At 38.0% G+C, this 17,828-nt stretch overlaps 1 protein-coding gene across 1 annotated transcript in view; it reads left to right on the forward strand.

The window, feature by feature from the left end:
- The first annotated feature begins 2,300 nt into the window (after positions 1 to 2,300).
- The window catches only part of LOC145997483 (uncharacterized), a 39,436-nt gene continuing 23,908 nt past the window's right edge, over positions 2,301 to 17,828 (forward strand). Inside the window, exons 1-12 of the mRNA XM_083134618.1 lie at positions 2,301 to 2,398; positions 5,065 to 5,207; positions 5,307 to 5,514; positions 7,136 to 7,312; positions 7,825 to 7,957; positions 8,751 to 8,907; positions 10,006 to 10,179; positions 11,669 to 11,744; positions 12,815 to 12,864; positions 13,762 to 13,863; positions 15,928 to 16,053; positions 16,155 to 16,320. Of these exons, the coding sequence (XP_082990744.1) occupies positions 5,073 to 5,207; positions 5,307 to 5,514; positions 7,136 to 7,312; positions 7,825 to 7,957; positions 8,751 to 8,907; positions 10,006 to 10,179; positions 11,669 to 11,744; positions 12,815 to 12,864; positions 13,762 to 13,863; positions 15,928 to 16,053; positions 16,155 to 16,320 (1,504 nt within the window). The 5' untranslated portion in view covers positions 2,301 to 2,398; positions 5,065 to 5,072. The remainder of the gene's footprint in view (positions 2,399 to 5,064; positions 5,208 to 5,306; positions 5,515 to 7,135; positions 7,313 to 7,824; positions 7,958 to 8,750; positions 8,908 to 10,005; positions 10,180 to 11,668; positions 11,745 to 12,814; positions 12,865 to 13,761; positions 13,864 to 15,927; positions 16,054 to 16,154; positions 16,321 to 17,828) is intronic.

Consider the following 17,828-nt stretch of genomic DNA (forward strand, 5'->3'; position numbering starts at 1 on the left):
TTGAAATTATTTAAATACAGGGTGTGGCATAAAAACTTGTTGTTGTTGGGACGGTTTCTGTAATGGAGTTGGCAACACTTATTGATTGTCATTTGCATAACCAATGTGCGCCATTGACAGACATGGATCGCTTGAGCTCAACGTGCTGTAGCTGTGAGGGCATTTTATAAAAATGGCAAAACTGCTGCTGCTGCGAGACGAGAACATCGACGTTATTTTAAATGTTTTAATCTCGGGAGACATGATGCCATTCCGTCTGTCAATGCAACCAGGATGTGGGTGAAAAACTTTGAAGCTATGGGAAGTGCATTGAAGCAGAAACAGGTTTCACATGTTGAAACGTGCCATGAACAATATCCGTCGCCTATTTTCAGACTGTCAACGACGAAATGGTGGTCATCTCTTGGACGTTTATTTTCAAAACACGAACTTGACTGTGCACAATTTGCAACTGTCAATGTAGAAGAATGTACTTGATATGTTAGTATATTTTTAAAAATAAAATGTAGTATTAGTTTCATTGCACTTAAAAAATGACCATTTTTATATCACACCTCTTATGTGGAGAAATATACGAGAAACATAAATACAACGCATGTAAGTCTTCATATATTTATTTGGTTACACTTTGTAATAATTCAGTGCGTGTAATTTGCTTGTAAGAAAATTTCCAACATAAATTTATTACAAAAGTAACTCAGATACACTATGTTGCCATTCGTCACTGGACACCCCTCAAAAAGTGCTCGGGATCATCTGTACACGTCATACAACCTATAAAAGGCGTTGCCGGTTGAGAATACACTCATACCAGCTACAGCAGTCAATATGGACAAACGACGCGAACTGAGTGAGGCAGAAAGAGGGATGATAATTGGAGCCCACAGGTTTGGGCATTCGACCCATGAGATTTCCAACAAATTTCTGATACACGGGTCGACAGTGAGTGATGTTATCATGAAGTGGAAGTAAGAGGGGGTCATGACATGCCGACCCAGACCCAGTAAACCGAAAATATTAACAGATCGTGACCGTCAATACTTGAAACGTGTGGTGAAGTCAAACCGGAAGGCGTCGTTACAGATGGTGGCACAGGAGTTTCGATCGGCTTCTAGTAGTGCTGCAAGTGGTTGTACTGTCCACCGGGAGATCGTCGCACTTGGTTTTCATGGACGCGCAGCAGTTTACAAGCCGCATATCACAGCCCGCAATGCGACCCGTCGGTTACAGTGGTGCAAGGAACGCCGCCATTGGACTCTCGAACAATGGAAATCCATCCTATGGAGTGATGAATCGTGCTACCAGATGTGGCGGTCCGATGGACGTGTGTGGGTGTGGCGTATGCCCGGTGAACGCTGTTTACAGGACTGTATCATACCCACAGTGAAATTCGGCGGTGTGATCCTCCTTTTCGTGGTATGGTCTTGGTCCTCTTGTTTTAGTTCGGGGAAACATGAATGCCGATGCGTACCAAAAAGTTCTGGACAATTCTGCGCTACCGACATTGCGGGGACAATTCGGTATTGGCCCATACCTGTTTCAGCACGACAATGCTCCATGTCATACGGCAGGCATTATCAACACGTGGTTCTAGGACATGGGTGTGCAAAAACTTGATTGGCCAGCCAAAAGTCCACATATCAACCCCATTGAACACCTTTGGGACGAGTTGGAGCGCCGCTTGAGAGCCAGGTCATGCTGCCCAAAAAACACCACTAAGCTGTTTGCCGCTTTGCAGGAGGAATGGGGCAAGATTCCCGTCGACATGTATCGCAAATTGGTGGAGTGTCTTCCTCGAAGGGTTGCGGACGTCATTGCGGCGAAAGGTGGCCCTACACGATACTGATGTAGTGCTGCGACCGGATTAACGTACTGGTATGGGGTGTCCGGTGACGAATGGCAATATAGTGTACATCTTGAAACAACTAACTGTAACTGTTATTGCAGTTTATCGCCAGAGAAAATAATGATGGTTAAATTTGCTAAACAAAGTATCTGTTAACGCCCACATTTCCAAAGACTAATAGCTGAAAACAGGAAGGCATTCATTCTCATCTAATAAAAAACACACCTGGCGAGATTCAGACTTCGAACTGAGTTTAGTGGTAAACCCAACGAGCCATTTAGTTGTTATCTGCCTTGTTTGAACTTTCAAGTTCAGAATTCAAGAGTATCCGGGATATAAGTATATCTCTTTGAAAGCCATTGTGCAATTACGATTGTAAATCAACTCGTGAGCAAATAGTATTCTCTTTGTTCTTTTGACAGTGTTAGTTTTCGGCAAACAGTTGGATTTGTGCTTTTACGTAATCGATGCAATTCCTCTGGTGGTACGCTGAGAACAAACTCCTAACAACCCACTTTGTACTCTGTCATCCGCCTGGTTCGTCCTAAGTTGGTGAGCGAGTTTGGCTTCTCTTCTGAAGCATGAATTTCTTCCACTTTCTTTGGTGTTGTGTAAATGCACGAGTGCATATCATGGTCGAAGTTTGAGCTTTTGCTTTGGGGGGGGGGGGGGGCAGACTCTGGGAGAAGCATATGATGTACCTGAGGGTTGTTGAATATCCCCTAGCTTATAAGGGGTCCGGAGACATTTTCCCCGGAAATTAGAAAACAACAACTTAAAAACACTAAGTCCTAGGGCCTTTAGATTTGAAAATGTTAAATTTCCTCGCTTAAGTAAACAAATATTAATTAGTATATTGGTTGTCAGTTTTAAAAGAATAAAAACAGTACGATTAGTGCATTTTGCAAAATTTTTATTGATACAATACTCGTATTACTTTCAAAAAAATTACGGTACAATAGTAAGCTTCAGAAATTTCAGAAAAATTAAATTGAAAAGTTCTTTTGATGCCCCAGCAGTAACTGTTGACTCAACAAAAAGTTATTTTACGTTTTTATTTCTTCAAACTGTACACATCAATCAAATCGTCTAAGACCTGCTGTTGCGGCGAAATTACCGCACATGCCATCATGCCAAACTTCAAGATTTGCGGTATGGCTTCATAACAAAAATGTAATAACTGAACTTAATCATGTGTTATTTTTAGTCTTTTTTAATGTGGGGGAAAGGCCACCCTGGCCCCTCCAGAACTCCGCCTATGCTGCATATACGGGTATGACTCATAGTAGCAAACTGAAACACCTTGTTGGTCAAGCACCGTATTTCTTCTGGCGTAAGCGCGAATGCTTTTGTTGTTAGGTTAGGTTTCGTTGTTAAGAAAGAGAAGAGAGAGAAGAGAGAGAGAGAGAGAGAGAGAGAGAGAGAGAGAGAGAGGGCATATGCGGAGTGGATGGGAAGTGGGCATTTAACTCGGGGGGTGGGGGGTAATATGGTTTTGAGGCCTTGTTACGAGTAACCATGCTGTACACAGTTGCGTTGCGCCAGAGCACCAGTTTACTTTCAGTGCGGTGCGAATTTGCACCTCGCGCGCGGGTATTAGCAAATGACTCCTGATCAGAGTCCGAGTTTCTTCCTGCGATGAGCAAAGTGGCAAGAAAACAAAGAAATACAGAAAAATAGTTTGGAAAAATGCAAATGTAATTATCACAAATACTATTTTGTAAGTAGAGTAAAGGCCGAATCACACGGAACTGGATTTTTAGTAGGAATGCCCTAGGTAAAGCTAGACTGGCTACCCATCTGATAGTTTTCGCCTCACACGATACTTGTTGTCGTACTTGTCGGTATACTTTTGTCCCCATAAAACATTGCGCAGTACACAATCTAAAAGATGGACAAGCAATTTGAAGAACGTTGTGAGAGAATTAAAAAATTAAAAAAGAAAGTTACGGACTAGACTTTCGCATGTTACATTCACAAAAAAAAAGTTCAACTAAATACCGGGTGTTTCAATAAATTTTATATCATTTCGTAATCTGATAACGTTACCAAATCTCGTGCAAGTGATTTAAAATTTAACAGTATGTGTAGAAACACCTCAAAAAGTCAATGTGTAATGTGTTATGTGACAACTTTGATACATGTCTTGTTTTTAGTGATGAGGCCACATTTCACACGAATGGCAAAGTCAACAAGCATGATGTTCGCATTTGCATTTGGGGCAAAATAATTCCCAATGCCACACTCGAGCAACTGAGAGGCTCACAAAAAGTGATTGTCTTTTGTGCCATCTCCAAGAATCATCATCATGGCTCGTTTTTCTTTGCGGGAAATGTGACTGGCGATGATTATCTGCAAATGCTTCAGACCTGCCTCTTGAATACACTCATTGCTAACGAACATGAACGCTTCATTTTGCAACAGGACGGGGAACCACCTCACAGGAAGCTCGCTGTGTATATTTTATTGGGGGCTATGCGAAGGGCCTCGTCTATGCCCCCCTCTTCCTACAAGCCTAGAGGAACTCCAGCAGAGAATCACCGCCACACTGGAGACTGTTACCGCAGACATGCTGCAGCGTGTTTTGCAGGAGCTGGAATACATTACTTGACGTGTGCGCGCGGTGCGCATATTGAACATACCTTCGAATTTCTTATTCACATCTTTATGCATAAATCTTACTGAGTTGAGCATTACATCTGTGATGTTTCCTTACCCTTGACTATTTAGTTACTGAGATATTAACATCTGCAATGATATAATTTTTTTTTAAACACACTGTATGTCAAACTTGTAATAATAAGGATTTCTCTTTATCGGCTAATCACATTTGTCATGCACAAATCTCATAGCTTTGCGTAAATGCCTAAATATTAATGAATTGAACAGGAATGCACATATTCTATTGAGAAGTGAACAAAAATAACCAACACTGGGAAACCACAGACAAAAAAACATTCCTGTCGCAAACTCGCAGATTCTCTTCACATGGTCAAACTTCTCTCTCATTGGCTGTTCGACATATCTACTCCAGTATAGCCTGTTGCAAATAGAACATGGCCTATTCCTCTAAACCAGTCAAGCAGCCAGCCCGGCGGCCATGATTTCCACCCAGGTTGTCAGTTCAGCGTCAACTTACTACAAATCCAGTTCTGTGTGATTCGGCCTTAATTTGTTTATAATTTTATAAAAATGTCAATTCGTCTCCTTCTTCACAGTGAAGAAAATGGACGCTAATCTAATTTATACCAGCCCTGTGCCGAAGGAATTCGTAGAAACCCCGCCGAATGTACCTCTCACGGATTACCTCTTTGGCGAAATGCAGCTGCACTTGGATAGAACAAAGGACAAAGCCTGGGTGGTAAGTACATTACTCTTACGAGGAAATTGATGTGTATTTGCTCTTCATAATTCCAAACTAAGTTGTCATGATTCTTCTTTGCTGCGGTTTGCATTCCAGACGGACACCGTCCACGGGACGCGAGTGTTGTTCTCGGAGGTGGAGCCACTGTCGAGGAAGGTGGCGAGCGCCCTCACGAGGAGAGGCTTCCGCAAGGGGGAGCTTCTGTATTTCGTCACCAACGAGATGGCGCTGCTCGACCTCTTCATCCTCGGGGCCTGGAGGTGCAACGGGGCGGTCAAGGGAGGGTGTCCCAGCACTGGCGAAGGTGAGTTTCAATATGGAGAATGGAGGAAGCGAAATTGGGGGGGGGGGGGGGAAATTGAAAATTATGCGACGCATTCGCAGTGGAAGTCACCCAAGTATCAGATCAAAATTTGTCACATAACGAAACTCATCATAAACTTGTTGGTATAACTGGATATATTACATTAAATTTTCAAAACTTTATGATGAGAGTCTAGAACATTGGTTTCTATTAGCCAAGGATCGTATACTCTATTTCTGGAATCTCTGGAGCAAGGTAGCGCATAACGGTTGAGAAGTGGAGAAAGTGAGTGGCAGAGAGATGCCGTACACGCTGCTGCAAAGACTGGAAACTGCAGTCGCTTTCCACCCTCCATGCAATCCCGTTTCCTTGCACTTCATTGGTCGAGCCATCTCGAGTCACTACTTGCGCAGATACTTGGTTCCGTTTGCTCCCGTCAGAGATTTCCGGGACAGAGTACAGACTTTTTGTGTTTTCGAAACGTAATCATGTATATAATGAACACCACTACATCTTTGCGTTGAAGAATCAACAACTACATTTTTAAAATAATTACTTTATGGTTATGATGCCACATAGATGCCATCTGTATGTACTTTGTGAGCCTACAATGGTCCCTGACCACCAATTGGTAACAACTAGATAATTATTAATCACATATTACATAGTATCTTACTTCTGTTACATAGAACATGACCAATCATGAATTTTAAACAGACTTACTTTTCATTTTGGTAATCAACGGAGCTGTAGATCAAAGTATTCACACAAACTTATAATCTCAAACTTCACCTTGAGTTTCTTAGAATGAGTAATCACCACAATAGTTAACCTCAAAATTACAAGATTACATATAATACAAGATTTGAGGGCGAAATGTATGAAATATAATTAGTTCATGATCAAGTCAAGTTAAGCCTGTATTTCCGAAGTTCCATTTGATATTAAGGAAATACTGTACTAACGATTCATTCCAAAATAAGATATTTAGCTGAAAAATATCCATGTTTTAGAAATTACGGGGTGATTTTTTTTCTTTTGTACGTAAGTTGCAATTAAATACACAATGAGAAGTTCTCAATCATAAAACTCTTTACAAAACTATATTGCTCAAAGTATCCGAGATATGTTAGTTTCAAACACTTGTGTCTCCTGAATACATGTTAGATTTTTTTTGGTTTGATCAGTATGAAGCCTCTATCGCTTTATCCTCTTGGGGTCATGATCAGTGGCGTGCCCAGCATTTTCGAAAGGGGGGGGGGGGTAGTGTATACTTTTTCTTGGTAGTCAGCTCTCATTTTCTCATATTTTCCTACCTTTGACGTTCTTTTTTTTTTAGGAATTCTGGGCGAAAGGAGGGGGTTATAACCCCCTATCAACCCCCCGCCCTTCGGCATGCCACTGGTCATGATGTACTCTATAACAGTTCTACAATATTTAAAAAGTCCTCGAAATGTCTGAAGCGAACCAACATGAGGCGTGCGTTGCATTTAAGTCTGCCTATCTAATCAGACGATTTCCTTGGAAAAAAAAAATAGAAATATCAATGCTTCGCTACTGTAATTTTCTTACATTAAACTCATAATTTGACAGTTTTTTAAGTTATTTTTGTCAATTTCAGACGAACAGTACGAGTTGATGAAGGAGTGCGACACGAAGTTTGTCTTGTGCGACAAAGACACAGAAGAACACGTGAAGAATGTAGTGAAGAGGATTCCTTGGAAAGTCCAACTCTTCTCTATTGGGAAAGTGGAAGGAGCAACTTCGTTAGGTGAACTATTGAAGGACGATGGAAAAGGTACTACAGCAGTATAATGGTATAACGAATTCAATTTTGTAAATAATACCATAGCATATAATCTTCTTTAATACGGAGACCATTCTACTTAATTTGTTAATTTAATAAGGCAAATTACTTTTTTAAAACTTTCTCCTAATTACTAACCTACTGAAGATTATTTCTCTCTCTCGGTTCCGCTTGAGTACATTAGATCAACAGTGGAAATAATCACAATACTGGAAAGTGGAAGACAACGGTTGAGACACAACTTATATATGAGAACATTTCCCTCCGACTTAATATTACCTTGCCAAGATACCGAGATGAAACTGTTGATATGACCACCTTAAAGTTGGGCTAGGGTTAACCATGGCCGTATATTCTAGCAGCAATCAGCAAAACAAGTTAAAACTCTAGAATTTCGTTTTACTTTGAAGAATGGGTTATGTTATAACCATGCCTCAGTCTATTCTATATACATTTATGTAGTTACAGGCGCATATAAATTCGTAGTACTTTTGTCGTTACAGCTTTTCCTGAGAATCTGGTGATAAACCCAAAGGACGATGTAATTTTCATCCCTACCACTAGCGGCAGCACCGGTCTTCCAAAAGGAGCGATGCACACACATTATTCCTTAATTTACATGGTGCACAATTTTCGGTAAGGCATTTTTTCATCCAGTGGCATGTCCAGAAGAGGAGTTGGTGTGGTACGATAGCCAATTTCTTTATAGAGGCAGAATGGCAGATAGATACAAAGATGAAAAAAATATATAGCAATATAGCATTCGACTTCTAAAACAACCGCAACTCTCTGCTTTAATGAAATTCCCCAAGCCACTGATTTTCAATCAAGGTTATTTTCTTAAGGGGGCAAAGCTTTAGATACAACATTTGACTGTAAACCCTAGTTCGATTAGCCCCTATGGTTATTTACATAATAAAAACTTCCAAGTTTCTTGCCATGACTCAATGACGATTCTAAAAAGGACCAGTGGAGGCTATGGTCTCCCAGAAAAGCGATGCATTTTCGCCATTATTACCATATATATATATCTTAATTTCGAACTTCTGAAATTTTTGGAGGACTCACCCTAATTTGTCACTCTGCCCCCCCCCCCCCCCACACACATGATAACTCTTTTTTTTATGGATCACTACTGCCCAACTTTAGGAAAATGGTAAGAATGTTTGCTCACTAGGTTTTAGTTTGTCAAGTTTACTCGCTATCAAAGATTCTGGCTTCGAGTCCTGATGAATGTGTGGCGTTTCATTTACTTAGAAATAATGTTCATGAAGCCAGTTTCCTTCATTACTTATTGGACTAGTGTTTTGAACGTTTCTTTTAAATCTAATTTTCAGTTAACATAATGAAAGAGCACAATGCATTAGATACAGTCAATTTATGTTTGTATCGTCTCTTCCTTGATACTAATTTATTTGCATGTTTGTAGGTATGTAATATATGACAAGGATGCTTTGTTTACGTTCACCAACTTCCATATAGCCGGGCTTGCTATAAGTTTACACCATCTTCTTAAAGGGTTCTCAGTTTTCTCCATCCCAGTGTATTCCGGTGAGAAAGTACTGGAAGCTATGACCAAATATAAGGTAACGACAGAACAAGAGACCACTACAATTGTAGTAGTACTTTTACCAGGTTAATGTTATAATAAATGAATATTATGATTAAGTTATTTATATATTATATAATGTGTCGCCCGTGCAATGTTATTAAAGTTTCACACTAGGTGCTGGAAGGTGAACAAATATTCCTAATATTTTACTCCTTAAAGTCTGATTTCGTCGCTACAGCTCATTGAAAAATTTCATTTTTATCACCAAGTTACATTAATGCTACTCACATTTATAGTTTCTGGCAGAAAACGTCAAAATCGTTCTCTGGGGACAGACTGCAAAGTATCACTAATCTTGCCAGGCCAAATTCGTGCCAGCTACCGCGGATAGACGAGGGGGTATAAATGAAGAGTTGGTTGGCTTAACTTAATAATTATTCTTTTGTTGTTTATATTTTATTTGTGAGGTGACATTTTATATATATCAGTTCTGTTATAATTATTAATTCTATGAAGACGGTATGCTTAGACTAGGATTAGATACCCTATTATTATCACTGTTAAATGATCTTGAAACTCAAAGAATTTGGCGGTGCTTTATTCTATTCAGAGGAACCTGTCCTGTGATCGATATTCCGCGTCTTATTTGGCCTGTTATTGTAAATTTTCCAGTTTGTATACCGCCGTAATTTGAGGGTTAATACCGCTGGTCAAAAATATGAAATCTTTCTTTAAAGCACGAACTTAAAATGGAATATGGAACATATGTAATATACGGGAAGTGAAAAATTCCTACTGAACGTTCAACTCAACAATATATATATATATCAGCCGGCCCCTGTGGCGGAGTGATTAACACATCGAGTTACGACGCCAGGGGTCCCGGGGTCGAATTCCGGCGTGGGCATGTATGTTTGTGGGTGTCCATTCATCCGCAACCTCTAAATGATAATTCTCGAGCATACTTAAATGAGTTCATTCATGTAAATAAATAAATAAATAAATAAATAAATAAATAAATTTCACCATATCATCACTCATCCCCATCTTTGCAATTAGTAAAATAAAGCAAATCAATCAATATCTATATTTCTGATATGTATTGACTAACAAATCTCATTTTTCTCTTAAGCCAAACATGTTTGCGGGTTTCCCCTACGTGTTAGTTTGGTTGCTGAAAACTTCGATCTCTCCAAAATACGACCTCAGCAGTTTGGAGTGGGTGTTCACCGGAGGAGCTGCACTGGAGAAGGACGTTGTAGAAGGTCTTCATGCCAAGTTTCCAAATTTGAAGAGGGTCGAATTCGTAAGTTAAATTATCTTCTTTTTAATTGTATTTTGTAAATGGTATTCTTCTTATTGAAAATAAAAGATGAAGAGTTCACGGTGTCGGACCTTCCCCGAAAGACTTAACAAATCGAAAACTGAATAAGCAAAGTACTTCTTTACTGTTGTATAATGTGAAGTTCATTTATTTCCGTAGAACTTGCATAAAGAAAAGGTTTAAATTGTCATTATACAGCATTGCGTCGACAGTGCCTGCGAAACTTTGTGCGTACCATCACTACTAATAATAATAACACGCATATTATTAACGATCATGGACTTTACTTTTCGTCAGTTTCACCTAACATCATCTTTGGTACTCAATAAATAAATCATTTAAATTTTTTGACATAAATTTATTTCGTAAGACAGCTGTTTTAATACAAAACTGGACATAACCTAGATAATGAATACATGTTGTTGTCTCAATCCTTTAACATCTTTTACCTGTTAATGTAATAATAATTGACCCATTTAACTAATATTATTATTAATATACATTAATATTATAAACCTATTAATATAAACTTACACGCGAGACACTTGTTTCGGAAGCCTCTCGAAACATAGAACTAAATACCTGCTTGTATTACGTCATCCTATATAGACTAATTTTCATTTATGGCGTTTTTGATCTGGTTCGAACACATTTCCGCAGAACTGAAATAATTGCTCACCTTATGTAACACTGTACTTCTGTCCTTTTTAACACATATGGAAAAGGAAAGTCGGGATAAGTATATGATGTAAAGAAATCGTCAACAGAAAATATTTATGTCCACCATCAGCACTTTCTTTACAGCACATCTCTTTTCTAAATATCATGTCGCAATTTTAATTCCACTGTAAAAATTTGACTGGAGAAATTACGGTCTAAAAGCTCCATGTAAAAAATAACCATGACCGGCTTTAAAGGTTACTATACACCTAATCTAAATTAATATAATTTTATTAATGTATTTAGTTTAAAAAATATATTTATGATGCACACAAGTTTAATTTATAACTATTATCTATCTTTATGCATAAAAATATAATTACATTAAAATTTGGCAGTTTTTCTTATATGTCTCAATGCTGCAATACAGATCCATGTTTACTTCTCATACCAGCACAACACAGAGAGGTTAAGACAAGAATGTGCCACCCTGACGAAACAAAGTATAGCGTCACGATTTTGTAACTTTACAAGCAGAATATTAGAGATTTTACAGTAACTTCTAATATTATAGCGTCGACGATGAAAAAGGATGAACAATTCGTGAAACACAAGAATGTATAAATCAACGTTAGTCGAGAATTGGAAAGACTGTTTGATTCCTGCATCTTTTAAGAATACGTTTGCCAAATATTATACTAAAAGCAATTATACAGTATACTAGATTTCTCTAACATGAAACTAATGTACAACGGTATATTTTTCATAATGCTACTCACGTTTTTCATTTTACCTCTCCTCTTTCTTTAAGGCATACGGAGAGACAGAATGTTCGGCTGTAACATGCAGTAAGGTCGCTAAGATGTTCAATATTCCTCAGGCGCCAGGTAAGGATCCGAGTATTTAGTCATTCTGCTCAAAATATCCCGGAAATTCATATGGTGTACTTTGTTCATAACATTTCGCTGCAGAAACATGACCTGCGAATCTCCCGCGCATGCCCACAATAATCAAAAGCGACCAGTAGGTTGCAATGTCAGGTGAAACTACTACTGTAGTTTAGATACAATTGTTAAATACACGCTCGACATTTTAAAAATGCCTTCCCTATTGTAATATGCCTCATTTATACTAATTATAGGTACATAATCGGTTTAGAAGAGGCCTAACCGAGATGGCGCAGCAAAGTAGTGCTCAACGACGTTCACTAGCCGAGCCTTCACGAGTCACTACTTGCGCAGAGGACTTGTTTTCGTTCGTTTGCTCCACAGATTCGTGAGACAGAGTATATAGCTAGTCCTGCATGGATTCTGCTGAACATATAACATGTAGCGAGAGATGTAGTGAAAATAGATTAGATCCGATTCGTCTGCATATTCATGGGTATATTTTAAATATGAAGCTTACTATTTCAGTTCATATTATGTATTTCTTTCCTTCACAAAGACTTTCAAAAAAGTATCTCTCTTCCTGAAAGCTGCAAATCAAATTCGATTACATATTGAGAATTGTACATAAAACTGTAGAACAGAGGTGTCCACAGGGGGCATTATGGCGCAGGCTTCACCATCGAGATTTTTTGGGGGATTTTTCCCCTTCAAATAATATAAAATTCAACATTTATATATTTTTTCCAAAATATATGTAAACATTTTACACCTTAAATGCACCATATTTAATCCATTAGACGAAGAAAAGTGTTCAGTAAAGCTAAGAAAAAGTTACTTTCGGTAGATACGCTGTCGTAATTAAATACTTTGTGGGGATTACGATATGGTTTGAGGGCGTGAATAATATGATTTGGGGGGTACACATGACATGATTTTGAGGGGGATGTGCCATTAGACTTGAGGGGGGCACCCCTGCTGTAAAACAATAACATGTTGCTTTTTGGTTTCTCCTTGCAGCTTTAACAAAAACTTGATCATTAACTTCTACTTCCTTATTTTATTTACAGATTCGAAAATCATGAGCTCTGGTGTGGTTTTCCCGTTTGTAGAAATAAAGGTGCGTACGTTTTGGATATTTTTGCAAAAATCTCAAAGAAGTGTATTAAGTTGGAGTATCAACACTGGAAAATAAATTAACCTTGGATAGTTGAAAATCAGTGTTCGCAAAGTTACTTTTTTATACTTAACCGAGTTAAATTTTAGTCTCATACACCAACTTTCTGCTGAAAAAATTATTGCAAACAAATTACACACATTAAAATCGATAATAGGTAAAGGATTTTAAGGTGCAAAATTATGGTCTGGAAAGGGGAAAAAAAGGTTCTGAAAATGTTTTCAAAAAGGTGCTGATAAAATGCCTTTATTCAATTATCTCCTTCTTCTGGGCCTTCTGTATATAATGCGCGCGGACCGCATAGAGAACTGTAGCTCTGCCGAATAGGTTTTGTTGAAGTTTGTGTTTTCTCTCGCGGGTTTTGCTATATTATCTTGGGAACTATTGGGGCTGCAATGATTATAATTTACCATTTTATAGCTCTCGTTCTGCTCAACAAGATGAGACTATAGGATTTTTTGTAGCTGCTCAAGAAAAGTGAAAATCATTTATTTTTCTGTCCAATTTTTTAAAAAAAAACGTGGAAGAAAAAGAAGGAAAAGGTTGCTGGAGCATCAGAGTGGGGGTAAAAAGGGGATAAAAATGCTAATCTCACGAAAAGGTGCAAAAAGGCGCAATAAAGTGTGTTCATTTTTCTTGATTTCATGTCCTATAATACATATCTCAAACGATTGGTATGAAAACAGCTATATTTTTGGAAAGGTGCTTTATTTAAGTTTCAACTCGCATATAGTAACTCAGACTCTCATTGGTTTCCAGTCACTATTATAACAACATTATGCTTTATGGCAGAAATTATGTATGCACTGTAAAAGTAAGTAACTTACATTTTGTTTCCAGATTGCAGATGTGGAGACAGGTCAAACCGTAGGTAATGGACTACAGGGTGAGATCAGAGTGAAGGGCGGCTCCGTCATGAAAGGTTACCTCAAGAGACCTAAGGTAACTTCATGTTGCTCATTTAAAATTAAAACATAGTTTTCATTTAGTTTTCTCATGAAACGAAGCCAAATGTTTTACAAATGTATGAATCTAAAAAAATATCTTGTAGTGGAGTACGTACCCAATGGCGTATTGGTCACATTGTCGTTTGTAATCAAGGAGTCTCGTGTTCGATTGCCGCTGGAGGCACAAGGTGATTCGGATCGCACTTTAAACTGTAGATCCAATCTCGATTAGCCTGTCTGTGCATAAAGTGAACTTACTTTATACTAATGCATGCAAGTTGAAGTAAAATGCAAAAGTATAATTCTGGAAACTACATTATTATATTTTTCCCATATACCCTATATATTGTATGTAATCTTATGTTCGGCTTATGGGAGGAATTTAGATAAGTGACAAATGTTCGACGCTTTGAACACCACATAACTTTCAACAAGATACGTTATTCAGCCGCAGAAAAAAAGGATTACACGGAAATTTGGCAAAAGTTTTGAAAAACTTTACTCCTCAGATAATAATGTAAAGTTAATAATTATTTTTAAGTTTCAAAACCTCAAGAATTCAGTAAAAAAATAATTATCTTTCAACTTGAAATGTGTCGATTTTTATAAAATTTCCTAACATTTCATTGTAACATGTATACTGTGAATGATTTCACTACATTTAGAAGTCCTACGTTTGGAGATAATGTGCCTATTTTTTGTCACTGATCTGGTAATCATAGATCATTTTCAAGCTTGTCATTATTCACAGTCCTTGAAAAACTAAAGACATGCTAATGGGGGATAAAATTCGAGATGTCAAATTTATAATTTACAATTTTCTTACAAAAATCTATAGAGCCAGTTGTCTATATTCGGAGAATACTAAGGTTGAAGTAAATATGATACACAGTTATTATGAACAGAATTTCGTGTAAGAGATATATATATAAATAAAAAGAACAACTTTATAGAGGTAATAAGTTCAAATTGATGGGTGGATGTTAAAAATGCCTCCCCACTATGTAAACTTAATAGCAAAAACAATGAAAAATAGAATATGTTGAATGAATGACGTTGGAAAATATACTAGATAAGAAATGGCTAACAAATGCAGGATATGTAAAAATGTTTGAAAAATATGATTTCATTACAAAAATGGGCCTCACCGATGTCTCAGTGGTACCGTCGTCGGCTTGTAATCAAGGGGTCCCGGGTTCGATACCAGGTGGAGGCACATAGTGGTTCGGATCCCACTTTAAACTGTAGGTCCAGTACCGATTAACCTTACTGTGCATAAAGTGGACTTAAAGCACCAAATTTACCAATCAACCATCATTACTTTAATGACTAAATTATTAGGGAATGCATTACTACTTTTCGTTCTACTCAATTTATGGTTGCACATGAATTCGCCAGTATGTAGGTAGCCCTATAGTGTATTAAATGCAGATTTCATCATAACTTCACAAAATGTCGAAATCTAACAGAATCAATTTCAGTTTGGAATCTCATTATCATGTCTACGAAAAGAACCCGCTAGTTTCAATATAATTCGTCTCGATATCGTCTTAGAGAACTCAGGCGAATTTTTTAGAATGAATATGCACATACTGTCATAACCAAATAATGGCAGACTGACACAGGAAAAAAAAAGTAAAGTGCTCCCCTGAGCATAGCAGCACGCCATGAAGGCGTATAGGGGGTGTGGGGATAACGCCCCACACTTTCTTGATCCGGTCGTGAGTGGGGTGATGTGATCAGCATCACGCCCCTGACAGCCTTTACCCCCCAGGGTTTCCCCAAGGAACCCATGTTATTCGACGCTGGGTGGGCGCCGGGGCCGCTTCCATCGTTAGAACAGTTCCCGGATTTGAACCCGCCGGGGATCGAACCCGGGACCTTTAGCATGGTAGTCAGACGCGTTACCGACTGAGCCACCGCGGCCACTGACACAGCAAGAGAAATTAATTTTTAAAAGAAGAAAATATAAAGCTAAAACTCTTTTTAGAAATTAAACGGTATTTTTATGTAAATATTAGTGTGACTTTTCTAATGTTCTCAATTCTTCCACTGAAAGGCGACGAAAGAATCATTTGACGAGGATGGTTGGCTGTGTACGGGAGACATCGGGTACTTTGATGCCAATGGACACTTGTATGTTGTGGAGAGACTCAAGGAAACATTCAAGTATCAAGCACACCACGTAAGTATAAAAAAGCTCTATTTTATGAATTAAATCAATTATTACCCAGATTGAGCTTGCTTCAAAGTTACTTCAAAACAAATGATTCTGTATTTTATCAGATATCACCAAGTGAACTGGAGGGTCTCCTGCAATCTCATCCAGCAGTGATGGCTGCTGGAGTGCTTGGAGTTCCAGACCCAGAATGCACCGCGCTTCCAAGAGGTTACGTTGTCAAGAAACCAGGACATGACGTCACAGATGAAGAACTCCAGAAATACGTGCGAGGTATTATTAACCTTTTCAGTTTCTCATTTGCAACAGAGAATACATGGTACTGTGTTATACTGTATATAATTATATGTAACTGCTCAGTGATGTGCTTGTGCTACAGTGTATAGAAGAGTTTTCGCCAATGCACCTATTTAACTGATAAGTATATGGTTTCCTAAAATTCTATTTTTATTCCGTTTCTCATTGAAATAATGTGGATTTGTATATAACCTACATTATCTCTTTCTTACGTAGATTAGGACATTAATTCATGTAAATATGTATCATTTTCTATCGTCATGGTCGTTACTATTCTCTATGTTGTTATTGTCTTCTACTATTTTTATAATACTAATTATATACTAATTATGTAGCTACTATTTTATAATTGTAATTGTGAGATATACCATATCATTGTGCAACTTACAGTAATTGTATGATCAAGTGCAAGGCAATTAATCAACCAAAGCCTAGTCTATAAGTGTATGTCTAAGTACGCTGTCTACTTTTAATCTACGGGTATATTGCTTTAGCTTATGATTAGAGTGAATTGATTTGTTGTTTTAAGTCCACTTTATGCACACTAAGGCTAATCGGTACTAGACCTACAGTTTAAAGTGGGGTCCGAACCACTATGTGCCTCCACCGGCTTTGGCTTAGGAGTTCAAGTAAGAACGAAAAGTAATATTGTTAAATCGTGTTGGTTTATCTGATAACAATCCTATTTGCAACAAGAACAAAAAAGTTCTAGCATCCTCTTTCAAGCATAAGCTGTTGTGGATAAATATAGATAATGTCGGAATCATATCAAAAGAAGTATGTTTTTCCGACTTACACTAATAGTTGATATCAATATATGAATTACGACCTCGCTACATACTAGTTTACAGATTTGATCCCCGGCTTGGCATGGATATTCTCTGCGATTGTCCCTTCATCGGTGTGATCTTACTATCGCTTAATCATCCTCATCGTCACGATTAGCCACATTGATCGAATAGCTAAAGTAACAAACAAACAAGAAAAACAGTTTGTATTTGTAAAGAAGTACAATTGGAAACGCACGATAATTATTTCCACTACGGCCAGTGACGTCAAATATACCGGCTCGAGAGAGTTTCTCCTGAACTTGCAACTTGCAGCCCTGGCAATCACCTGGAAAGATGGTCTTTCGTTCGTTCCACGGAAAGTACAGAAAATGTTTTCTTGCCAGTGCTGGTGAGAAATCAAAACCGCTGAGAGAGAACTGTCCGCGCAGCCTCCAAATTTGAATTACAAGCATGGGGCTGTTCCAGTTAGTGGTGGTGAACGATCAAACTAAATGGAACATGCCAATGATAAATCAGCACTTATCAAATTAATTTAATAATATTGACCAGAGGAAACTAAAAGATTTCATTACATCCAGTCTTTGTCAATGAATTTAAATAAAATTCTATATTTGTCTGCAAGCTTAGACATTATTAAATTAAGGTATAAAGTTTGAAGGGTTGCCGTATCACACATCTAATATTAGTAAATCT

Source organism: Lepisma saccharinum, chromosome 1 (assembly GCF_977018435.1).
Source record: "Lepisma saccharinum chromosome 1, izLepSacc3.1, whole genome shotgun sequence".
In the NCBI taxonomy this organism is placed as follows: domain Eukaryota; kingdom Metazoa; phylum Arthropoda; class Insecta; order Zygentoma; family Lepismatidae; genus Lepisma; species Lepisma saccharinum.